At 53.1% G+C, this 26,248-nt stretch overlaps 1 protein-coding gene across 1 annotated transcript in view; it reads left to right on the top strand.

The window, feature by feature from the left end:
* Positions 1-26,248, top strand: part of AHRR (aryl hydrocarbon receptor repressor) — a gene marked incomplete at both ends in the record, with an annotated part of 52,094 nt that overhangs the window by 14,545 nt on the left and 11,301 nt on the right. The window contains 2 exons of the mRNA XM_081053726.1: positions 6,447-6,553; positions 22,860-22,949. Coding sequence (XP_080909852.1) covers positions 6,447-6,553; positions 22,860-22,949 — 197 coding nt within the window. The remainder of the gene's footprint in view (positions 1-6,446; positions 6,554-22,859; positions 22,950-26,248) is intronic.

The following is a 26,248-nucleotide window of genomic DNA, read 5'->3' as shown; positions in this document are numbered from 1 at the left end:
CACACAGCGTCACTCAGTGTCACACACAGTGTCACACACACAGCGTCACACACAGAACGTCACACAGTGTCACACATAGCGTCACACATAACGTCACACAGTGTCACAAACACACAATGTCACACACACAGAGCATTACACACATACAAAATCACACACAGCATCACACACAGCGTCACACAGTGTCACACACATACAGCGTCACACACACAGTGTCACACACACAGTCACACACAGCATCACACACACAGCGTCACACACACAGCGTCACACACAGCGTCACACACAGCGTCACACACAGAACGTCACACAGTGTCACACACAGCATCACACACAGCGTCACACAGCCTCACACACAGTGTCACACACACAGCGTCACACACAGAACGTCACACAGTGTCACACATAGCGTCACACATAACGTCACACAGTGTCACAAACACACAATGTCACACACACAGAGCATTACACACATACAAAATCACACACAGCATCACACACAGCGTCACACAGTGTCACACACATACAGCGTCACACACACAGTGTCACACACACAGTCACACACAGCATCACACACACAGCGTCACACACACAGCGTCACACACAGCGTCACACACAGCGTCACACACAGAACGTCACACAGTGTCACACACAGCATCACACACAGTGTCACACAGCGTCACACACATACAGCGTCACACACACAGAGTGTCACACACAGAGTGTCACACACGTCCTGCTGGTTATTCCTCCTCCCCACCCCTCCCTGCTGGTTTCTTTACCTGTTGGGCCCACCTGGTGGGCTGGCGAGATGCAGGATTAAGAGATGTAAATGCTGGTGGGGGGCTAGCCTCTACCCACTGACAGGAGGGGCACTGCCTGGAGAGGGCGGCTGCTGGGCAGTGGGGGACAGTGTAGATGCGGCCAGGGAAGGGAGGCTGCTGGCTTGTCCCCCGGCACTGCCCCTGGTGTCTCCTCCAGACTAGGCTGCAGCAGTGCAAATGGGGTGTGGAGCAGAGGGACCCGTGTTTCCCTCCAGAAACGCCCTGGGTGCCTGTAGATCTGTGGCATGTTGTGGAACCTGTGGCAACATGCACTGTGTTTAACGCCCTGCGGCAGGCGAGATCCCCACAGATCCTCAGAGGGAGCTCGAGGGGGAGCCACTGCGTCTTTTCCAAGGCCCAGGGGCCCACCGTCCCCAGTATGGCAGGCACAGGACAGGTGTGCTTCACACACCCGCAGGTGGCAGCCTGAACGGACAGCTCTGCCCCCTCTCTCCTGATGCCCTGTTTTCTCCAGGACCCCCACCGTCCCGCTGCTGTCCCACACCTGCCGGACTCGCCTGCTCTGCAAGATTAAAGCATGTCCCTCACATATTTACCGCTGTGTGTGCACAGCATGCTGTCCAGAGCTGCTGGGGCCCTTCCAGAACCACCACATACCCCTTGGTCTCTTTTCATGCAGCTGGAGTCAAGTCTGCCTTTGCATGTTCCTGTCACCCACCTGGACACGCCTGACTTATTTGGGGCGACCCCACCTCCTTGGGGTGCTCAGCAGAGAGCTGTGCTTGTCCGAGTCTCCTGCACAGAGAACCCCTCCCCATGCAGAGCAGTCAGACTGGACATTGGGGTCATGGCCCTGCCAGCTGCTCAGTGATACAAAGGACCAGTGGCCTGCACACCATGCAGACACGCCACCTGTGCAGGAGGTACCTGAGGCCTGGAGCTCCCTCCACAGACGGCGTGTAGCCATCTGGAAGCAGGTACACTTCATGTCCATCTCCCAGAGGCAAAACAAGTTTATCTTTTAGTTCTGGAAACGCTAACGGAGGGAGACCTGAGCCTGAGGACCATGAGGTGTGGGGCTATTAGTCTGATGTCAAGGCTGCAGGTGGTTTTATAAGCACAGCTGGGATGTGGGACACGTTCAGAGGTGGGGGACCCTCCCCGCTCCCACGGAGCGCCCGCCCTCTCTACCCGGGTGGTCCATGTGCACCTGTGTCCCCTCTATCTGACCTCTGAGCACAGCCAGGGAGGAGCAGAGCGGAGCTGCAGGTGTGGGGGTGGCCTGGACCAGGGCTGGAGGAGGAAGCTCCCAAAGGACACCTGCTGTGGGCACTGCCCCAAGCACAGAGGTTTGGTGGGGACACAGGGCAGAGCCCTTGGGGCTCTCAAGTTCAACACAACCTAGTGCCAGGTTTTACCAGGCATGCGTTCTGTTAAAGCGGGGGGCCGGTCTCTGGATGTGGCCCTGTGCCTTCCAGGAAGTGCAGTTGGTCAGAGCAGGTTTTCAGTCCAGACGGGCCACTCTCTACCACCTGGTGACAGGGGTCCTGCACCCCAACCCATGGACAGCCCCATGAACCCCACCTTCCATTCAGTGCATCCCTCGCCCTGGGCTCACCTGTCCCGGACCCACCTGTCCTCTCCACCAAGGAGTTGGCTTCCCTTGAGCTGAGAGCAAAGTGGCTGCCACCTTCTGGGCTTCACAGCACCATCCAGAGGCAGAGGTGGGGAATCTTCTGGATTCTCCTCCACCAGAAACACGTGGCACCTCTCAGCGACCAGACTCAGGCACACGACCCCTAGCAGCCACTGATGGGAGACTGGGCCACTGTGGCACGTGGTTTGGTCCAGGTAGCACCTTGCCCTGCATCTCTGTGCAAAGGAGATGGAGGTATCTTAGCAAGCAGGGTTGGGGATGTCGGGTGGGGGCTGGCAAGATGCAGTCAGCCCAGGGCTGAGCCTCAGAGGGAGGCCCCCACCCCACCTTGCATGGGTACACAGCCTGTGTGTGTAGTGTTTTCACAGGGATGTCTACTGTCTCTACGATAATCTTCAAATTCTCTGTTCAAATGAACCTTTTTAGGGATGGAAGAAATCAATGAAATGAGAGAAAGGCTAGTTCCAGTTAGTTCTGCAGCCAGCTGGTGGACAGCAAGGATGGGGCAGTGAGAGTCTCAAGTTTTTGGAGACTCAGAGTGGGGGAGGGACTGGAAGGACAGCAGGGCTCAGACTTCCGTCAGGACTCAGGTGGCTGCGTGGACCTGAGTGGGCAGCCCTGGCCCACGCCACATGGCCCTGAGCTCAGTCTGACCAGTGTGGAAAGCCCCAGGCTCCTCCCAGGGCGAGGTGGGCTTCCGTGGGAATGGGGTCTTGGGGGCCTCCTATTTCTGACTATCCCTCAGAGTCTAGGATAGGTGGGAGGAGGGCGTCAGGGTGGGTCCTGGCAGGAGCCCATCTCGCAGGGCTCAGCCTCCGGTCTGTGGAGAGGGCAGGGCCACTGGGTGGGCAGGTGCCCAGCCCACTCGGTCTCTGGTCGGTCCCACCGGAGCTCCCTGTACCCTGTGCCATGGGGCACCCTCGTGCCTGGAACACTGCCTCCTCACCCAGCTGGACCTTGTGGGGGGCACAGCCACGCTCTCTCCACAATCTTAGCAGCTCCTGGAAGGACCAGCCTTTCCCCTGACCCATTACGTGGACAGTCAGGTGTGAGGGGCCAGAACCTTGGTGGTGGGCTTCTCCTTCCTCCCACAGGAGGACACAGGCACAGAGAGGGGGCCCTTCCAGAGTGCGTCCAGCAGTGGGGCTGGGGACTGTGCAGAGTCCTCTGGCCAGAGCTGGCGGCCCCTGCCCACAGCCCCACCCCTCTGTGTTCCACCTCCCAGGTCAGAACCTCAGTTGAGACCCTGCGTCCCAGGGAGAAGAGGGACCCAGGAGATCCCCTGAGATAGAAAAACCGACCAGCAGCTGAGGCAGGCGCTGCTGGGAGAGGCCTGGGGGCCTGCAGGGGGGGGCAGGGGCTGCTCCAGGTGACCTGGCTGCAGTGTCGGCAGCTTCACCCACTGGTAACAGGAATGAACTGATCCCGAGCCCGTGGGCCCCAACTGTGACCCCCCCAATCGAGTTTGCCCCATTTCAACACCCCAAGCACTCCTGAGTCCCAGGAGCTGGGAAAGGAGGGGCAGCCCCCGTCAGCTCGGATGGATTTCGGGAAAGCTCCCCGCTCAGCCCCGGCTCCCAATCGCTTGCAGTTTCTTTCTGTGTTGCCGCAGGCCCGGGGGTGGGGGCGGCGGCGCTGCTCGCACGCGAGGCCCTGGCCGGGGTCCAGGCGGCTGTCACTGCGGCGCTGAGGCCCCATCGCGTGACAGGGCCGAGGAGGCTGCCGGGCGTGGCCGGAATGCGGCTGCGGGGGAGGGAAGTGGGGGTGCCCGCGGCGAGGGCGGCACGCGATGGATGCAGGGGGTCGTGTCCCGGGCGGAGATGTGCGTGGGGGGGGCTCGGGGTGAGAGGCCCCCTCCCCTCCCGTTTCCCTGCTGATCCCTGCGCGGGCCACGGCCCTTGTGCAGGTGGGAATGAACTGCCACGTCGTAGGGCGGGGTCGGGGGTCACCATCCTGTCCTCAGCGATGGCACCGTCTGGGGACCCCTCCCCCGGCCTCACGGCGTCGGAGTCCAGTGAGTCTCTCCCACCCTGGGCGTCTGCGCGGAGATGGCCGAGCGAGCCAGGGACAGTCCAGCCCCAAAGCTCCCCTGTCCCTCAAGTCAGTGCTGCTCCGAAGGGCTGGGGGTGGTATCTGACTGGAGCTGGGCTGAGGGTGGAGTGACCTCCGCAGGGGAGCTCGGTGGTCTGGGTCTGCAGCAGGCAACCCGGGTGCACTGAGGTGGGGGTCCTGCCCGTGCCCCCCAGCACCTCTCCGGACCTTTATTGAGCCCCAAATCCTCCTAGGGGTTGTGGCCTGGCAGGACCCTCTGGGTGGGCTGGGCCTGGCCATGGGGGCGACCAGAGGTGTGAGAGGAAGGGGTGGGGTCGGGAAGGGGGAGGCCTCCTTGTCTCTGGGACATGACTTCTCCGAAGTCTTTTTCAGGATCTGAGAACCACACTGGTCGTGTGAGCGCCTCTGTGGGAGCTCACCTCCGCCTTCCGGAGCACTCGAAGACCAGGTTCCTTCAGGGGAAGGGCTCTGTAGTTCAGGGTGCTCAGAGCTCAGTGTCTGAAGAAGTCTGGGGACACAGTACGGCACAAAAGATGAAAAACAATCTAAGGGGTCGGAGCTCAGTGTGTCACTGCCTTGAAACCCAGCAGTCAGTGGGGCGCTTGGTTGCTGTGAGAGTTCCATTTAGGGAGGTTGACAGGCAGCCTGTGTGCTTTTGCCAGGATCCCCTGGGACCCCCAGGGGCCACTCCACCGAAGACGGGAGGAAATGGTTCCTTTCCTGTCACATTCAGTGCCGCTACCGCAGGTCCTATGTACTATTAGCTGAGGAGAGGATGGTGATGGTGCAAAGGCATCTGAGGGAGGCGGGGCGGAGAGGCGAGCAGGGACCAGAGACCACAGCCTGCTACAATGAGGCCACTGCCCGGGCCCTCCCGATTGCGCCCCGCCCCCTGAGAGGAGCACCAGAGCGCCTCCAGGAAGGGGCCCAGCGTGGTCTCTGCAGGTCCAGTCTGGGGGGGAGGGTAAGACTTCTTCAGCTGGAGCGCACACGTCGTGCCCTGTGGGTTGGGGGCCGGGCACCCCGGGAGACGATGGTGCACCCCTCTCACGAGTAGCGGGTGAGGGTGCTGGCAGTGGGGGCAGGCCCTGCGTCTGTGGGGCGCGGTGGGGGCTGAGGTGGAGCCTTGTGGTTCCCCTCACAATCCATGGATAAGCCAAGCATCACGCCAGCACGACTACCCCACGTGCAAGGGGCCCTTGGCATTTGGTTACATAAATATCACCTGTAGCTTCAGTTTGCAAGTCTCAGAAATGACGGGAGGCTGTGAGGGCTTCCCCACCTGCCCTCTGGGGCGGCACGGCCGTGAGCTCCCACCAGGGCCCCTCCACTTGCCTGTTCTCTCTACCTCAGGGGTCCTCCCGTCATTCCTAGTGCCAGTGAGGATGCCACCGGGGGAGTTGGAGGTCCCCGACCAGCCCCAGGAGCTGGGTGTGGGTGACATCTGTCTGATCCTCACAGATGACTGGCTGGGCTCTTCAGCCCACAGTGGAGATGAGGCCAGCCTGGGGGGTTGGGGTGGGGGGATGGGAGGTGCCAGGGGCTCACTGGTGTCACAGGCAGTGTCACACTGCCCTGTGAGCCTTCCTGGGGCTGGAGGGCTCAGTGTGCTATGGGACACTTGTGGGGGGTGAGCTGTTCCACTTGGGGGGGTCCCTGAGGGGTTTGTGGGAGGGGACAGAGCACTTCATAGGGAGCAGATCGGATGGGTCCCCAGGGTTAGACCCAGCCATGATGTCCTCCCATCTGCTGCCCCAGTTCCTGCCAACTGCCCTCTTCCCACGTCCCTGCAGCCACAGGTCAGCTTGGGAAGGTGGCTTTGCCTATGGAGGGTAGCAGTGAATGACGGAGGGGTGAAAGTTGAGGAAGCACAGAGAAGCGAAACGTAAGAAAGGCTCATGACTAGGCCGGATCCCGGGAAGGGCGCTAACTGCTCTGTTTCTCTCCGACAGCCGTGCAGGAGCGGTGCCCAAGGCAGCCGGCCGCCAGTGCTCCCTCCCCAGGAGACAGCTGTCCTCGAGGAGCGTTAGCTGTGCAGGAGGGGAGGCTGCTGCTAGAGGTGAGCCCCCCACCCTCTGGTCACACGCAGGGTCTGTGCCAGCCAGGCCCTCAGCTACTGACTGGTTATACTGAACAAGAAGTTAGGGGCTCCGAGAGGTGTGGGTGGGCGGCCCCAGGGCTGCCTAGGAGGTTGGGGCGCCGTTGCTCTGTGTGAGCTGCCCGGACAGAGACAGCCGGCCAGTGACGTCATGGCCACACTTCAGATCTGTGGACCGTTTGCATTCTGCGTGCTCTGGTTTTACTTGTCCATGGGAGAGCATATAAAAAATGAAGCGGGTTTTTTCCTTTCAGATGAAGGGTGGAAGATGGCACATTAAGCTTCCTGGAGTCTGGCAAGTGTGCTTGGTTGGTCCGTCTGTTGGTGTTACACACTGGGCAGGTGGGCCGGGTGGGCCTTTCCACCTGAAATGATTCTGGGGTGCTTTCCCTGGCCCTGTCCCTTTCTTAAGGAGAGGAGATGGTGAGGGAGTTTCCGGATTGGATCAAGTCGGTGTTTCTCAGAATGAGGGTGTCGCTGCCTCACCAGTTACAGACACCGAGCACCCTGGCTTGTCCCTTCTCAGGAGGGGCTGGGAGGGTGCAGCTGTCCCTCCACGAGAGGGTGTGGGCCCATGGGTGGAGCCTGTGGCAGATGCCCAGTAACCAGCAGCTGAGGTGCCCGGGAGAGGGGACCCCATGTTCCCCTGCATCCTTCTCAGAGCCTGTGTCCGGAGCAGAACTGGTTCTCGCCACCCCCCCCCCCGCCCTGTTTGTCCCCCCAGGAGAAACCTCCTCTACCTGTCCACCCCCAGTTCGGTTGTCTGTTAGGCTGATGACTTGAGGGCAGAAACGGTGACATATCGATGCCCTATCAGCTGGGTCTAGTCCCGCTCTCTGAGCCTGCCGCAGCTCAGAGCTCCTTCCACACCGAGCAGCTCCTTCCACACCGAGCAGCTCCTTCCACACCGAGCAGCTCCTTCCACACCGAGCAGCTCCTTCCACACTGAGCAGCTCCTTCCGCTCAGAGCTCCTTCCACACCGAGCAGCTCCTTCCACACCGAGCAGCTCCTTCCACACCGAGCTGCTCCTTCCACACCGAGCTGCTCCTTCCACACCGAGCTGCTCCTTCCGCTCAGAGCTCCTTCCACACCGAGCAGCTCCTTCCACACCGAGCAGCTCCTTCCACACCGAGCAGCTCCTTCCACACCGAGCTGCTCCTTCCACACCGAGCAGCTCCTTCCACACCGAGCAGCTCCTTCCACACCGAGCTGCTCCTTCCGCTCAGAGCTCCTTCCACACCGAGCAGCTCCTTCCACACCGAGCTGCTCCTTCCGCTCAGAGCTCCTTCCACACCGAGCAGCTCCTTCCACACCGAGCATCTCCTTCCACACCGAGCTGCTCCTTCCACACCGAGCAGCTCCTTCCACACCGAGCTGCTCCCCCAGCTGCCAGAACCACAGGCAGACCCTGAAAGGAAACCCAGGAGGTGCCGGCGCCCAGAGACTTTGGCCTTAGGACCCGACCTCTCACTGTGGCCTCGCTGAGCAGAGCAGCACCAGGCCACCTGCAGACCTGGGGAGGCTGGTGTCTGAGGGGGAGGCACCAGGTGTGATTCTGCCCCAGGCCACCCAGCCCCTTCAGCCTCTTCTCAACTCCTCCCTCCATGCTCTTCTGGGTCCTCTGGGCAGCTTCCCTGATCAGCCTCCAATTCAGTCGTTTCCCCATGTGGGCTGGGGGAGGGGCACTGTGGTGTGACCTCTGATCATCTCAGGTCGTGACATCATCACCCGTCACCATCTGCGCGGCCCCCTCGGGGAGGAAGGGCGCCTGCCCGGGGCTTTTCTGTCTGACTCAGCCAGGCCCCTCAGACACTGGCACCCACTCCCCTTCTGCACTTTCAGCTTTTTATTAGAACTCTCAGATGCTTGCACAGAAGAGAGGCTGGAACAATGGATGGCCAGGGACCTGAGGCCAGGCCTCAGTGATGGCCAGCTTGGCCGGCTTGTTGCTCCTCGTCCCCTCCCCCGAGGTCCCCGCTCTGCTTTATCCTCTCAGACCCGCCCTCCCCCCTTCCCTCACCCTGACACCTCTTGGTCCCTGGATGTCCTGTTGGCCTTGCACTGGCCTCCCATCGGCCCGGCCAGGAGCTCTTCCCTCTCCAGGTACCTGGGTGAATGGCCGAACTGGGATCCAGGGAGGGTGACAGCTACACAGATTGACAGACAGATGTCTAGAGTGATGAAGGGAGCAGGAGAACCGGAGAGGTTTGCAGCACAGGGTCTGGGGGTCCTGGTGCCAGATGGAGCTTGGTGTCTCTGTGTTCCCACCTGCCCCCCGTGAACCCCCATGACCATGCCCCGCTCCTGTGCTCTCTGTGACCCCTATGACCCCCATGGTCCCCACAGGAGCAACATGGCCCCCCACAACTCCCCACAACTGCCCACAACCCCACCCAGCCCCCAGAGCACCCCAGGGCTCCACGATCCCCGCAGGGACCCATGACTCCCCAGGACCCCCACAGCCTCCCAAGTTCTTCACCCTCTGAAGGCTTTGGATGTGCTCTCAGGAAGAGGAATGAGCTTATAAATCTTTTCCTTTTATAAAAAATATGTGAGGAAGTACATTCTTGTAGTTTGCTGGTTTCATGTGTAATGTCCATAAAAACCCTCTGGGGGACTCCTAGCCCAGGGCAGGTATCGTTTCAGTTGTCCGAAGCAGAGCAGAGTCTAACAGCAGAGAGCTTTTGGAAATAGCATGCTTTCAGCAGCGGAAATACTTCCATTCTTCATTATTTGTCAGGGTTTAGGAAGCCAACTCTTAAATATCATTTTTCCTTTAATTTTTTTTGTCACTGCTAGTAAAATTGGAGCAGGAAATGTAACAGTTTGCATTTTTTTCTTGGCAGAGATAACTGGCGTTGCCTTTTTATTATTCACGTTCAAAGTTAATAAAACCTTAATCATAAGCTCTTTTTAAAACATTTGTCCTAAGCTGTAACTGCAGAAGCCTGTGTGCACTGCCCAGAGCTGGGAGGATGTTCTGCTTGTATTCAAGCATCCTCACAGCCTTGGGGTGTGCAGAGAGCAGCCCCCAGGCTGCCCGCACTCCTGGGATGTCCTCCCTGCGGCTCTGCTTGCTCTGGACAGGCTGGCTGAGGGCAGGCTGGTGGAGACTCTCTGGTCCCCACAAGCGCCCTCAGGGCCTGGAGGGAGGGACACCCGCCGCCCGTTGTGTGTGGATGTTTTTGCAGCTCCCCTCCGGGCTGGGACTTGGTGAGGAGGAGGCCCCGAGACTGAGGGACCAGGGACCCTGCCTGGCTGCTCGGGGCACTGCCAGCTGTCCTGTGGCCAGGTCAGATAGCGTCCCCCTGCAGTTCCCAAAGCCGACTTCTGCCACCTCCTGTTTATTGGTCCCTGTGGCCACAGGAAGTTTCTAGAAGTTTTTTTTGATTGGAATCAGGGAGGTTATGTGGTGAGCACCCTTCTTTAGCCCCTGCGCTCTCAAGCGTCAGGTCAGAGACTCGTTTGAAGTGTAAAAGTATTCCAAAAAAGAAAAACAGGCACACCACACAAGAATCACAAGACAATCCAGCTTTTCTTTCCTATCTTCAATCTCTTGAAGATGAACTGAGAAAAAGGAGAGGTTTATAGCAACGCATCACTAATTCATAAAAAGTTTAGAGCTGGCGCAGACTTCAGAGTGCTTATGGTCTGATGTCCGTTATTTTAAGATGATGAAACCAAGATATGCAGCTGTCGGGCTCATCCAGGGTCCCCTTGGCGCTAGGGTTGGAGCTGGGGCAGGATGGAGTTTCTTTGTCTGCTTTAGTGGCTCTTGGGCCCAGTGGCTCCAAGCCCTCGGCTCCCTGGGGAAGCCGGGACAGACAGACAGACAGAGCTGCCGCCCACGGAGCATGCTAGCACAGGCACCGGGCATTGGTGTCAGCAGAGGTTTGGGCCGTTGGTGAGGAGAAGAGAGCTTTGGCCTGGAGGAGAAGCCAGGAGGGCGTGGGGCCGTCAGGGCCCCAGCAGCACGTGCACCTCAGGTGTGCGGCTGTGAGCCCCAGCGGGTGGGGGCTCCTGGGTTCGTATTGGCTACTTTGAAGGTGGACTGCAAGGCCTGTGTGTTTAGTGCTCACAGGGTATGAACTTGGGCAGGAGGGAGGTGGAAGGGGGGAACGGGGTCAGAGTGATGGTGTGACCACTTGACCCTGGCGAGTTCAGGGGCGTGGTGGCTACACGGCACATTTCCTAACATTTTAAAATTTATGAACTAAAATCCATCCTTTTTGGCAGTGAGGTGGGAGCACTGGGATAATGAAGATACAGAACAATTCCATCACCCCCAGCTACCTCCACCCCCAAGCCACCCTGACCGCCCGCGGGCACCCGGGCACCACTGCTGCACTTTCACCCGCCGCAGGTGCCCCGCAAGCCACTCGCAGCACACGGCCTTGGGCGTCGGGCTGCCTGGCACAGCCAGACGTAGCTGTGATGCCTTTCGCTGCCTCAGTGGGTGCATGGACAGGTCTCCGCGTGCTGACCCTCTCACCGCGCAGGGACACTGGGGTCATTGCCCGGCTCTGGTGTTTATGAATGAAGCTGCGATAAACATTCACACAGGTGTTTCTCTGAACGCAGGTTTCCGTTTTCTTTGGGTGATGCCTATGTGTGAGTGCTGGGCCCTCGAGTTAAGTGCGTTTTTTAATTCATAGAAACTGCCCCACTGTTTCCCAAAGCGGCTGTGAAGGGTGTTCCAGCTGCTCCACCTCAGGGCCTGCTCAGTGTTGTCTTTTCTCAAAGCCATTGAAACAGGTGTGTGCTGGAATTCATTACCGTTGTATTCGAGTTTCCTTTAGGACTGACGATGCTGGGCATTTTCTCGTGCTTATTTGCCTTCCGTACACCCCAGCCCTCTTTGTAAACTGCCTGTTTAAAAAATCAAGTTGTTCGCTTTCTTCCTATTGAGTTCAGAGAGTTCTTTACGTATTCTGGACACATGTCCTTTCTCTTATGCATGATTTGTTAGTATTTTCTCCCAGCCTGTGGCTTGTACTCTCATTCTCTTGACAGAGTCTTGCACAGAGTGAAAATATTTAATTTTGATGACGTCCAATTTATCAATTTATTTTTTAATAAGGATGATTTTAGTGTCACATCTAAAAACTCTTTACCTAACCTAAGGTTACAAAGATTTTTTAAAAATGTTTTCTTCCAAACTTACATAGTTTTACGTCTTACATTCAGGTCTATGTTCCATTTTTTAGTTAACTTTGGTACGTGGTGTGAGATAGCAATCAGGATCTTGTTTTGGGACCGGAATGTCTGGCCACTCAGAATCATTTACTTGGCAGACTGTGTGCCCTTGGTTGACTTACCTTCACACCTTGGTAAAGGCAGTTGGTGTATTTCTGTGAGTCTGTTTCTGGACTCTCTATTCCATTCCATTGGTGGGATGTCTGACCTTTCACACGTAAGCACCGTACCATCTTAATGACTGTTGCTTCATAATAAGTCCTGCAATAACATGTGTGAATTTTGCTTTTTCGTTGTTCTTTCTCAGAATTCTTTTGGTTTTTCTAGTTCCTCTGTCTTTCCATATAAATGTTAGAATCAGCTTGTGGATATCTATCAGAATTCCTGTGGGGACTGTGTTAAATCTCTAGGTCACTTTGGGGAGAATTGGTGCCCTAAGAGTACTGACCACAGTGTGTCTCTCTGCTTGCCCTGGCTCCTATTACTGTACTCAGTGTTTGTGGTGCTCAGTGGACGGGTCCTGTGTACATGTTAGATTTATGCCTAAGTAGTTTATATTTTGGCCGCTATTACCAGTGGAACTGTTATTTACCTTCAGTTTTCACTACTAATATGTGGAAATGCAATTTATTTTTCTAGGTAGACTGCATCTGTTACCTTGCTGACTTCATTAGTAGTTCTTGGAGCTTTTTTTGTGGACCCCATGGGAATTTTTACATAGATTACCGTGTTGCCTGAGAATAGAGATGGTTTTATGTCTCTTTTCTACATCAACATGGTTTATTTTCCTGCCTTACTGCACTTTAGGACTCCAGTACCATGCAGCGTAGGAGAGGTGAGGGGACACCTTTACCCTGCACCTGGGCTTAGGGAGAAATCTTCAGTCTTTCAGGCTGAAGTATGACATTAGCTTAGGTTTGTTTTTGGTAGATGCTTTATATCAGACTAAGAAATCTCCCTCTGTTTCTTGTTTTCTGAGAGTTCTTACTGTGAATGGATATTAAATTTTGTCAAATGCTTTTTCTGCATCTATTGAGATGATCGTGGTTTTCCTTCTGTTAATATTCTGTTCATATTGTGAATTACATTGACCGAATGTTGTGAATTTCAAATGTTAAGCCCACCGTGCATGCTTAAGATAGATCTTAGTTGTGTGTTGCTGGATGAAATGCACTGCTAGTGTTTTGTGGGGATACTTGTATGTATGTTCATGGGAAATATTGTTGTATTTTTCTTTCTTGTAATGTCTCTGTCTAGTTCTGATATAATGATAATGCAGGCTTCATAAAATTATTTGAGAGTGTTCCCTTCTCTTCTATTTTATGGACGAGATTGTGTACAATTGGTATTATTCCCTCCTGAAATGTTTGGTAGAATTCATCAGTGAAAACAGCTGATCTGGGAGTTTTCTTTGTTATCAGATTTTAAACTATGAATTCAATTTCTTTGGATATAGGATTATTCATGTTCTTTAGTCTAGTGTGAATTTTAGTTTTTTGGGTCTTCCAGGGAATGGGTCCATCTCACCTATTTTATTGAATTGGTGGGTACAGAGTTGTTCATGGTTTTCCTGTATTGTCTTTGTCACACCTGTCATGATGTTTCCTCTTTCATTCCATTGGTGATTTGTCTTCTCTTAGTTGGACTAAAGGTTTGCCAACTTTATTGATTTTTTTTTCAAAGACACAGCTATTGGTTTCATTGATCATTGCCATGGACTGGATATTTGTACCGCCTCCCCCCAATTCATATGTGGAGATCTAATCCCCAATGTCATGGTGTTTGGACGTGGGGCCCTTGGGAGGAGATGAGGTCATCAGGGTGGTGCCCTTATTAATGGGATTAGTGCCCTTGTAAAAGAGGCCACAGAGAGTTCCCTTGCTCCTTCTGCCATGTGATGTCACCTCTGGGAGGTTTCCCAGAATGAGGACTGAGTTTCTGGCTGGAAGTTCCCACTGAGTGACCACATGATGGACAAAAGCACGAGGGTGTTTGCCTTTGTGAAATTCCACACCCAGGATCAGGAGTAAACCTACCTATTCCCAGAGAGGGAACAGGAACCTGGAGGCTGGAAGGCCACCAGGACACGCCTGCAGATGGCAGAAGGAAGGTGTCCCCACCTGGGACCTGCAGACACCTGCTCCATGGCTGCAGGAGAGTTGGAGGGAGCTTCAGACGTGCTGGTCTCAAAAGTTCCACTTTCTCTGTGTAGCTTCTCAGGAGAACCAGCGTCACCAAATGGAGCCCGAGGCCCCACAAGAGGGTGAGGAGGGAGGCTTCCAGGAGGAGCTGGTGCACAGGACTCCCCCAGAGATCAGGCTACTCCACTCGGGAGGTTGGGGGGCAGTTGGGGGCAGAGTACACAAGTCAGCAAACAGACACTTGTTACCTGCAGGCCCACACGTGGCTGAGGAACACTGGTGTGTTCAAAGTGCAGCCACCGGGCTCAGCTGAGGAGCATCTGTAGTAACAGAAACACGGCACGTAGACCTCGGCACAACGACGACACCGTGGGGCGTGTGCGGGGCAGGGGGCAGGTACACGTGGCAGCTGTTCACGGTGCCATCTGACCTGGGAACCCAGCAGGTGCTAAGGAAGCGAGCAGCTTAGTCAGCCCAGGGCACTGGTTCGGCCCCAGGGCAGGAATAGGGCATCGCTGCTCTGAGCGGCAGAGGGTGTGGCAGGCGTCAGGGGCTGATACTAATTTTGTGACAGGCTTTGGAGTGCCCTGTGCCTCTTAAATCTTGTGTTTGACTTGAACACTTTTGTCCCAGGAAACTACATCAGAATAAAGTTGCCCCCCTCCAGCTTTCTCTAGATACACGTATTGCATCCCGTGGGCCTCCTGAGAGATCCCATTCCCCGACCCCACGCCTGTGCCCACAGCTCTGGCTCACGTCCAGGGCCTCCTTAGTTTTCCTGCTCAGAGAAATCGCATTTTACTGCCTTTTGTAACCACTGGTTAGAAGCACAGGGCTCCCGGCTCCACCCCAGAAGATGGTCCCAGTGTCTGGGGCCGGGCCAGGCCTGGCCTCTCCGTGCCTTTTGGACCCCCAAGACTTTCCATGTGAATCCCCTCACCATCCACCATGAGACCCCAACCGTCCACGGTCACTGAGCCCAGCTCACTGGTCACTGCTCACTGTGACTCCTCAGGCCCTGCTCTCCCCCGGGCTCTCCAGACTTGGACACTCTCCATGATGAGCAGGTATCCCTGGGAGGGGACTTCAGAGTGGGGTGAGCAACCAGGGCCAGCCACTTGAAGGGAGGACCCCAAGGAAGGAGCACAGCAGTGCTGGGTCATGGTTAGATAGCACTGGTTGTAAGCGTAAATCTGTTTGTTTTGCCATTGTAATTTTTTAATCTGCTGAACACTGAGAAATTGCGGCCCTGTGTTGGCATGAGGCATTTTAATTACGAGAAGAACTGACGTTTGTGAGGACCTTCTGGCTGGCTCAGGGTCGGTCATCCTGGGCTCACAGGGGAGCCTGAGAACTTGCCTGTTACCTGGGTGTGCTGGTGCCTTGGGCGGACCTGGCCTGCTCTGTCCTGGAGCCCCGTACCATGTGGGGGCCACTGGGGACGCTGGTGCAGGTGGTGCCCAGGATGAGCTGCACCACCCCAGGGGCTACGGGTCTTCGTAGAAAGAGGTGACTGCACCCTGCCAGTGTTTGTGGGGCCTGGTTCTCACTGACACTTGCACGGGGGCGCTTTGTCCCCAGGCCGCCCCAGCTCTAGCGCCATGTGGAAAGCTCTGGAACTTGTCCAAAGGCAGATTCGACCCAGAAGGTCTGGGGCAAGTGGAGGCCGGTGGTACAGGGCACACTCATAGAGTGAGGTCAGAATTTCAGGGATCAGTGGGTGTAGCCCCCACCCTCCAGGACCCTGGCAGGATGACCCCGCCTCTCGCAGATGAGCGCTCTGCTCTCTTCACCATCAGGGTCGCCAACACCTTTGTCTGCTGATTGTCCATAGCTGTGCTTTTCATGCACTAAACTTCACACTAAGAGATGCGTGCATTCAGAAAGCAAATCCCAGTTTTCAAACCAGGCTTTCTTCTCTTTAAAAAGGAGTAATTGTAACACCTTTGATGTCAAATCACACATCCAGCACAAAGATTTGCATTCTGACGATGACGATAATTAATAATGATAATAATAATAACAATAATAGAAGCCAGCATTGCTGCTGGGCTGGGTGGCGTGCGCTGAACCCTCACAGGTAGTCAGCGCTGACATTCCCACTTTTTCAGATGAGGAAACCGAAGCCAAGAAAGGTTAATTAACTTGCCCAAGGTCACACAGTTGAAAAGGCAGCACTTGGTTGAAGTGTTTCTGAAATAGCAACCTTCTACCCAGGAAGGAACCAGATGGCTGTGCCCAGGTCTGGGCTCCACTCCTGCTGGCACGGCGCGCGGGGAGCCAGGGAGGGCTGGGGGGCCAGGACCCAACCCTCGAGGTCCCGTCCCTGCTCCCCGGTGTCCGTGCCGCAGGGAAGTCGCTCCCCAGACCTGACAGGCAGAGAGCCCAGGGCAGTGGTTGCTGGGACACAGTTAGGCTAGCGGGAGGAGGCCGGGCCCACCTGCCCGTCTTCACGGCCCTACCAGCCAGCCCACCCCTCACCGCATCTTTCAAGGATGGCCCTCAAGTGCTGTGCCTGCTTGGTGGCAGAGATTCGAGGCTGAATTTACTGTTTGTGGGATCTGTACACAGCCAGTCCCCCGACCCCCTGAGCAGGCAGGCCGCTCGCTCGCTCGCACGCACCCGGCCGGCCGCCAGAGGCCCAGTGAGTGATCTGGCTCCAGGAGGCCCAGCAGCTGCCTGACACCCGGTCGGTGCCCCTCACTCGCTTGCGTGACTAGTGGGTTTGGCCTGGTGCTGTTGTTCCCTGACCGTGACCGAGGCGACGGCTCTCAGGGGACCACGCCCCCCAACCCCCCCCCAGCTTCCCTTTATTCCGGGAGGAGCAATGAGGGGCTGGGAATTGTTCTTTTTCCCTTTTTTTTTTTCCTCTGCTGTGACCTTGACAACACCATCTTTGAAGTACTTGCTGGCTGTTTTTTCTGCCACAGAAAAAGAGATCAGGATATTCAAAGGGTTGGCCAAAGGAAGCCCCGGCTTTCTCAGACATCCCCTTTGTCCCCACAGAGGGGCTGTGGGCAGAGACAGTGTCTGGCTGAGCCGGGCGGGTGGCGCTGGCACCTGGACCCTCGCCCTGAAGTGGCAGGTGCACATTCCGTGACTTTCAGTAATTGAACATAGATGCAATGTTTTTCCCCTTAAAAAAGTGCAGCCTTGTGCTTGGGGCCAAATCCTTTTTTCCACTTGGAAAAGTGATCTCATTTTCCATGTACCATGTTTAAAAAAACACAAAACTCTTGTAGGATTAAAAAGAGAGTGGGAGAGAAAACAAACAAATGCTTGCGACGCGCATTTCAAAGATGGTCCCACATGTGAGAGCATTTGGCGCAGTGACTGGGCCGGCAAGTCAGTCTGATATTGAATCCATATGACTGGCAAACCGCACTTTATGCTCTTTTCTTTTGTTAAATTTCTGCCTTGTGAGTTAAAATTAAGGTTATTTTGGTTGTGACTAATCTCATAAAGTCTTTTTTAAGAAGGCGTTTTGAACACTGAAGCCTCGAGCTTCTCTTTGGTCTTGAAAGTATTATAGTGCCACATCCCCCGTGCACAGCAACCGCTGCACTGGGAGACCAGGGGACGCCTCCCTCCTCCGCCCGGGCGGCTCCGTGACTGCCGGTGGCCGCACCCCCTCACCTCCAGGTGATGAACTCGAGGTCCCTCCATGCCACCAGTGCCCAGCACGCGATTGGACTCTGGCCACTGCCCTTTAGCATATGTTAACCTGGCCATGCGGCCCGCTGGTTCCATCAGGTCTTGTGTGTTAGTGCTTTGCTGTGACAGCAGACGGTTGCTGATGGTCTATGAGAATTGATACCTTGTCCTCTGACAACTGTTGGTAGAACCTAGCATCACCCCACCTCTGCCCAAATCCCAGGGGTGGGGCTGCAGGAGACTGAAGGGGTGGGCATTGGACCAGTTGTCTGTGGGAGCCCCCATCCTGGGATGCTGGTGCTGGCTCCTAATAATGCATGAGCTGCTGTGGTGACAGCACCCTGTCCACTGAGCCCCATGGGAGCCCGGCGCTCGGCTTTCCTGCTTTGCTCGAACGTGCCCCTGTCACTGCCTGGGAAGAGGTGGTACCGACCCCAGTCTCCCTGTGTGGCCCTGAAGCCCTCGTCCTCATCAGTGTGCCCGATCCTGCTGAGCTCGGGCAGGGAGGGTGCAAACCCATGTTCCCATCAAACTCAGGCAGACAGGAGCTCCTGGGTTGTCGAAGCAAAGCTCATGGAAGCCAGTGCATGACAGGTGTGGGAGGCCAGAGGCCAGGGTGCTATCTCCGGCATGTTTGGCCCTCACTGCGGGCCGCTTTCATACAGGCAGGGATGGCAGGGACAGTCGAGAGTTCTTGAAGTGAATCTCATCCCTGCTCATGGTCTCACAGTGCCCTTGGTCATAACAGTGTTAGTCACAGTGGCCAAAGGTGGCAGTACCCCGTGTCCATCGATGATGACGGATGAACAAATGTGCTCCATGATTCACGGGGATCTGACTCGGCCCTAAGGAAGAAGGAGATTCTGACACGTGCTACAGTGTGGGCAAACCTGGAGGACTCACGTTCAGTGAGAGAGCCAGTCACTACAGGACAAATCCTGTGTGATTCCACCCATGCAAGGTCCCTGCAGTGGTCAGACTCAGAGACGGGAAGTGGACAGTGGTGCCAGGGGCTGGGGCAGGGGACGGGCAGTGAGGGTCTGGTAGGAACAGAGGTTCAGTTTGGGAAGATGGAAATGTCTGAAGATGGTGGTGTGGGTGGTTATGCAACAGTGCAAACGTACTTAATGCTGCTGAACTTACACTTAAAATGGGTAAAATGGTAAATTTTATGTTTATATTTTACCACAATTAAAAAATTTTTTTTAGTTAAAAAAAACTTATAAAAAAAAGCACTGTCTTGCTAGATCAGTGATCTGAGGGACACAGAAATGTGGCCGCAGGGGGCCCAGCCTGGTCCCAGGTGCTGATGGCCCAGGTGCTGTAGAAACCTGCAACCTGAAGGCCAACCTGCAGATGGCCTCATGCGTTGGATGCCATGTCTCTGAAGGGGCATAGGGCGCGGTGGGCGTGGGCGTGCACGCTCGCTGATCCCCAAGTGGGGACACAGGCCTTCGAGTTCAAGGCTCACTCAGCCAGTTCAGGAAAACACTCATGTGACACTGCTCTTCACACCCTCTGCTTATGTGCTTCATGTCCTAGCGACTGACACAGACAGCGGGACAGCTGTGTCCTTCTGTGCTCATCATGCCAGGCAGACCGGGTCTTCTGTTAAGTGATATAAACAGGCAAATCTCCAATGTTTCGTAGGTTTTCCCCCAAGAAATACAGTGTGTCCGAGAGCACAGGCCCTGGGGACACTGGCACATTTGCACACTCTGGAATAGCCACTGGGATAAGGTCTCAGCAGCCACTGCCCGTCCCTCCCTGCTCAGACATTAGGACAGTGGGGCCAGGCGCTCCTCCCTGGAGTGACACACAGCACAATCTGCTTAGTTCCCAGACACAGTCCGGTGGGCTCCCGGGTTGGATGGGTCAGTTTCCCGTTCTTTAGAAGGCCCTTGAGATCCAGGGCCAGTGACTGGTGAAGGGCTTTGCAAAGATTTGTGGTCATCATCTGGGGCCCTACACGGACAGTGACCGCTGCAGCGGGCTGCCTGGGCTTCCTTGTTCAGAAACATCAGCATGGAGTCTGAATCACACTGGTGTTCACACCTCTGTGCCTGGAAGTTACCCAAACCTGAAATGAGGCACGAAGTTGGGTGGCGCATCCTTTCCAAGCCAGGTGGGAACAGGGCCACTCAGGGTCCGTGGGGGTTTGGCTCTGCATCTAAGGCAGCCTCAGCCTGGAGACACCGCTTCCCAGCGCTTTCTAGACTGGTTTGGACGCCTCACTGCTTCCCTCTCGACTAAGCTCTTCGATATGTGTTCATTTCATATTTTCAGCAGCACTGTGGCTTCTCCTGTTTGAATTATACCTTAATAGTTGAACGTGTTGGAATGAGATAGGAGCCAATTCGTTTTTTCCATCCAGAGAACCAGCTGTCCCAGACGCTTTTGTGCCTTCCCCACTGGACGGCCCTGCCACCTTGACCAGGGATCCTTAGTCTGTCCTCATGCAGCGTGGCCTTAATTACTGCAGCTGCAGAGTGAGTCGTGAAGGCAGTTGGTACAAATCCTACACTTTGGTTCTTTCACGAGATTGCTTTGGCAAGTCTGGGCCCTTTGCGTTTCCACGTGAATTTTAGAATCGGCTTGTCAATTTCTACAAAAAGGGAAAAGCCCACCTTGATATGATTGGCACTGCTCTGTGTCTATAGAATCTTCTAATCTAGGAGTTCACACGTGTCTCAGTTTACTTAGGTCCCTCTCTGTACTGTGCCGTACTTTTCAGTATGTTTCATTCGATTTATTCCTGGGTATTTTATGTTTTTAAGTCTGGCCTGGAATTTTCTTTGTGGGATGATTTTGATCACAACTTCAATTTGTTTAATAGATGTCAGGCTATTTAGATTTTCTAGTTCTTCTTATATCTTTTTCTTAGTGTTTTCAAGGAATTTGTCCATTTCATTTTAATTGTTTAATTTATTGATTATCAGTGTTAATATTTGCTTACTATCCTTTTAATCTCTGCAGGATCTGTAATGATGTAGTCTTTATAATTCCCAGTGTCAGTAATTTGTATTATTCTTGAGCAATCTTACTAGGGGGTTATCAATTTTAATAATCTTTTCAAAGAACCAGATTTTGATTTTGTTGAAGATTTTTATCATGTGACTGCTTTAGACAATTTTCACTGATTTTTTTCACTCTTATTTTGTTTTTCCTCCCTTCTACTTAGAGTGTATTTCATTGGCTTCTTTTCCTAGTTTGTTGAGGGGGACTCTACATTTTTCCCTTTTGAAAGAGTCATTTAGACTCCCTGAGACTTGGTATTCCCTTTTCTGCTTATGAGTAATTTGAAGTTTATCGGCTCCAGTGTCTTCATTGGAATGCATGGGTCGGTGTAGCTTTGCTTGTTCTCGTGGCTTTCCATTAGGTTTTAGAAGTGTGGGGATTTGGATTAGGTGGCTGCCCAGAAAGCTTCAATATCAGTAATTTGAAAGCTCTTAGAAGTTGATATTTATAAACTCTAATAGAAAAATTAGCACACAATGTGCATAGTTTACCAAAGAAGAAATCCAAGTCACCAATGAATGTATGAAGTGTTTTCAATTTCATTAATAATGAAAGAAATGAAAATTATAATAATGTAAACTAATTTATCAAATTGGCAAAGGTTTACAAAAAGAAAAAAGAGAGTACCGAGATGGTCAAGAATTAAGAGAAGTAAGATGATGTGCTGCTGATGGCCACGAACTTCATGAAAGTTAATTTAAAATCTCTAAATGTCTGTGTTTTAAAGATACAAATTGAAACATTTCTGAATTCCACTGTCTGGGTATCTCTCTGCAGCTTCTGTGCTGGTGGAGAGGCGTCCTAACTGTGCCTGTTGCATGGAGGTGACATGAAATCGAATGAGATATTCCAAGTAGGGTGCCCGGCACTCGTGAGGACCTACACAGGGTGTGCTCTTCATTGTGGTGATGGTGACGATGAAGGGGAAGATGATAGATGATAGATAGATACATAGATAGACAGACGATAGGTAGATGATAGACAGGTAGATGATAGGTAGGTAATAGATCAACAGATGATCGACCGACAGCTGACAGACAGGTGTTGCTAGCTGCGTGGATCCATAGAGGGTAGATAGGTGACTGATGATAAGCAGACGGAATGCTCATTGGTCATGCAGTTTGGTGGCGACGGTCCCTTGTGCATCTTCACTAGTGACGATTCTGAGAAGCCACTGCAAGACGGGCTGGAGGGCTTGCTTTTCAAAGGAAGGGAGACATTAAGTCCAGTATGCCCTGCTTTTCTCCAAACATAAAAAAATCTACATACTAACAGATAAAACTGAGATTTGATAATCATAAAAACATTGTGAACACATACACTAATAAATTTAAAATCAAGATGAAATGGATGCATTGCTAGAAAATACATTAAAAGGCCATAATTGATATAAGAAAATCATTTCAAACTTCGATACGTTAACAACCATTAAATAAATCTACCCATTTTCACTTACCGTCTCCCCTGAAAGTGCCCAGACTGGATCTTCTTAGAGCGGAGGTAAACCAGACGCTCAAGGAACACATGATCCTTGTCTTAAATTAGAGGGTCCAGAAAACGAAAGAAGGGGGAAGGGGTCCAGTTCATGCTTGGTGATCATGTACTCTTGACACCTAAAGAAAAAGAGAAGTGGACAATCTTGTTTTTCCTTAAATATGGAATATATTTATGAGTAACTCCCAGGGGAAGCAAATCAGTTCACGGAGCAGATAAGTTTATCCCACATGTGCAGGAGAAAATGATTCTTCATCATAAAATCTATTCACCACATTAATAGATGAACAAAAATGTGTGTCATTATTTCAGTAGATATGGAAATAGCACTTGATGGAATTTCACACGTGTTCATGGTAAAACCTCTCAGAAAAACCAAATCATAGATGGAAGAAGGTGAGTGAGTGGGGAAGCACATGAGACATGAAAGGCTCCTGCCCTGCATTGTCTCAGGTACTAATGTGTCTCATCCTGTCCTGAGGATGTTTACATTTTATAAAACATCAATTTTGTCAACATCAGAAAAACAGGAACCCTAGTCTTGAGGCTTATATGGTCCCACGTCATCTCCTAACCTGGGACCTGCTGCAAATGGTCATAAATAAATGGAAAGTGGGCATTTCTAGGGTTATCAATACAGACCACAAAACGGGAGAAGTGGCTGAAAGCTGAAGCCAAAACTGCTTGCACTTTTCCACCTTTTTCCACTTTGATTACATGGATGTATCTTGGAGCCAACTCGATCGAGTTTTGTTTCTTGCAGTCCCTCGATGGCTTTGCTCTGGTTGTGAGTGCGGAAGGGGTGATATTTTATGCATCGGCCACGATCGCCGACTACCTGGGCTTTCATCAGGTAAGTACAGCCTTCAGTCTGCCTCATGGTGGGTTCTGTTCCCTTGCAAATGCTCGTTATCTTCAAGATGTAAACGTCTCCAGAATCAAGCTTTCCTTACCGGGAGCTTGTATCAGATAAGGGTTTCCACACCCCAGCTTTGTCTTGTGCTCGGTCACGGCAAGAGGTATGCCTGTGTCCAGGGAGTCTCTCAGGCCAGCCAGTGGGATGGGTCCAGGTGGGGCTTCGAGCTGGGGCCGAGGCCCCTCACACCTGAACCCAGATGGCGGTGGCTCCTCTAAGAAAAGGTGCATCAAGGGGTCAGGCTACGGCCCAGGGACCAAAAGGAGCCTTAGCGCAGCCTCTGGGACAGGAAGGAAGTCTCTGAGAACTCTGAACCCAAATGCAGACTTCCACCCCACAGAGCACAGGCTCCTGAGTCTGGAGTCACGCGGCTACCAGCGCCCAAAGACCCTAAGTCACCACTAGCTTGGTGGATGTGGCCAGGGTGACTGGCTCCCTCGCTGGAGGACTGCAGGCACAGCGCTGAGATCACAGGACACGACCTCCCTCAGTGTGCGTGGTCTGGGGGCCATCTCCTGAGCTGCCCGTGAATTCTCCGGCCGTTCTTCGCAGGTCCTAGCAGACTTTGGCGTCGTGATGGAGGCAGTGTCCTGCACAGCGACCTTGACTCCGGGTCTGAATGGTCATCGGATCTCTTTTTTTCTTGGAGGTTGATCATTTTCCTTCAAGAGTTAGAAGTAAAAAACCTTTTGCCTTTTATTGTAAGGAAATTATTTCCAAAGGCCATTAAATCAGGCACTGCCTCTAATATATGCAAAATATTTCATGAAAATATTGGAACAGCTTTGTGCTATTGTGAGATTCGTGTGCAAAATGCTTTACAAAAAGGCAGGAACCACTTACTTCCTGTAACAATCTGAGCCCATTGTCTGTCTTCAAGTCCAGCACTTTTAGGGATGAACACGTGGGTTTAGATGTGTCTGTTAGTTGCTGTCAATGTTTATTGATTGAAGTGGTGTGTTCTCTCCAAGGCCAGCAGCTGGGGGCCCTTGTCCCCATGTGAACCAGGGTGACATTACAGCTTGCTGATGAGAGCAGTTAGGGTCCTACAGCCGTGGGTAACAGATACACACACACTTTGCACAAAAAAGTGAAGATATTGGAAAGAGCAGTTTGTTAAAATAATGCTTTCATTCTTAACTCCGTAAATGATGGTTTGGAGCTAGAATAGCGACTGCTTATACTTGATCAAAACCATGTTTGTTTTTGTCCATTTGAATAGTTGTTAGATCATTCTATCTTCTCCTCACATTTTCCTCACCATTTATTTCTCTTGACCTCACGTCGTAGTAACCAGACTCTAGGAGATTAAGAAAGACTAAGAGTGGTCAGACATGCCACACTAATTATTACAACACAGACTTATTTCCTCAAGCTAAAGAATATTCACATGGAATGTCTTCAGATTGGTCTTGGTCAGAAGTGTCATCTCCAGTTTCTCTTCCAAGTTCATGTTTTGCCTGCGGCTTGGTTAAGCCGCAGACTTGCCCAGCATGTTAATTCCACATGGCCCCTTCGGTAGGTAACTAAAGTGTGGACATGACAAACAGGGTTCTGCCGAGCTTGGGGTCACTGACTCAAAGTCACGAGAGAAGAACTTGCAGCCTGGTGAGAATGGTGACAGCCAGTGCTCAGAGGTCAGAGGGCAGCATCATCTCACCCTTTCCCGAAACCGTAAAGGGCACATGCCAGCCATCTGCAGCAGGATGGAAGAACACCAGATTCCCAAATGAGTCAAATGATGTGCCATGCCTCCACACAGAAGGCAAAACATTCGTTACAGAAACCAAAGTGGTCAGCTAAATGGAGTGTCTGCCCCATTTAGAACTTGGAGGACTCAACATTGTTATAAAGATGTCAGGTCAAGGTATAGAAATAATGACATCACCGCAAAAACTGAGCAGCTCTTCCGGGTGGAAATGGACAAGCTAACTGTAAGTGCAGGGGCCCAGGAGATCTGTGAGGGGGCAGGGGAGCAGCAGTGACAATTACGGGACACTTATGATCGTCGATGCAAGCCTTCTACAATCTCAGCAGGTAAGACAGTGTGGGACCCAAGCAAGGACAGATAAGTGGACCCAGCAGAGAACTGGAGTCAGAGCAGACGTGTGCACGGATGTGGGGTTTGCATAAAGGTGGCCCTGTCAGCAGTGAGGAAATGGCAGTCTTGCCAATCAACAGAACTGGGTGAACCAGATCTACGTGGCAGAAAAAGGCGTCTTGACTTTTGCCTCACAGCATACACAGTAAATATCAGGTGGATGATAGAAGTTTCTAGAAGATAACAGGGCAGAGTTAGGAGAGCTAGGAGAAAAGATTTCTTGGGATAAAACCCTCTCAGGAAAGACTGATGTACAGGCTGTCTTACATCCACTCGGAGGGCAGGGAGGCAGAGAGGGAGTGGAGAAGATGTTTGCAACCAAGACCTCATCTCCAGAACAGGAAAAAACAGACAAAACCGCACGACAGCTCGTTGGAAAATGGAGAGAAGACCCCAACGGGCAACACGTATGTGTGCACGCACACACACTTGCATCTAAAGACCAACAGATGTGAGAAGTTGCAGTTTCATTAGTGTCCGTGATGTGCCAGTTAAAACCATTCCAAGAAACCGTGACACACCACCACGGTGACTCGCATGACAAAGGCTAAAAGCACCGAATGTCAGCCAGCAAAGCCACTGGACTTTCGTACTTGCCCCAGTGGGAGAGCATCTTGTATAGTTTCTCTGGGAAACGTTTGGCATTATCACCTGACACTGAAACTCTGCCGCCGTGAGCCAGTGATTCCACTCCTGGGTGTGCACTCAGAAATGTGGCTGCGTCACGTGCCACCGGCCACCAGTCACAACAGGAAGCAGCCGAACGCCCATCAGCCGTAGCGGGGATTAGCCAGAGGAATTCATGCAGTGAAACTCACACAGCAATGGTGGCAAACACTGGGTGAATGTCCCAGCTGGGATGCTGAGTGAGCAAGGCCGCACCAGGGCAACCAGGGCTCCATTTACAGACCTCTCAGTGCAGCTGGCCGTGACCGTGACCCTGCCTGCAGGAGGGTGCAGGGAAGGGTCTCAGGGGTGCTGCTGCTGTCCTGTCTCCTGATTGCATGGTGGTTCTACGGGGAACCCATCAGGCTGTGTGTTTATGATTTGAGCACTTTTCAGCCTACATGTTATGCTTGAATCAGAAAAGTTGATTAGGAAAACATCCCTGTGGGAAGTGTACTTGTGATCATGG

The sequence above is a fragment of the Rhinolophus hipposideros genome (assembly GCF_964194185.1).
Source record: "Rhinolophus hipposideros genome assembly, chromosome: 7".
Lineage (NCBI taxonomy): Eukaryota > Metazoa > Chordata > Mammalia > Chiroptera > Rhinolophidae > Rhinolophus > Rhinolophus hipposideros.
Note: the sequence above shows the minus strand (reverse complement) of the source record. Positions and strands in the feature narration are given on the sequence as shown.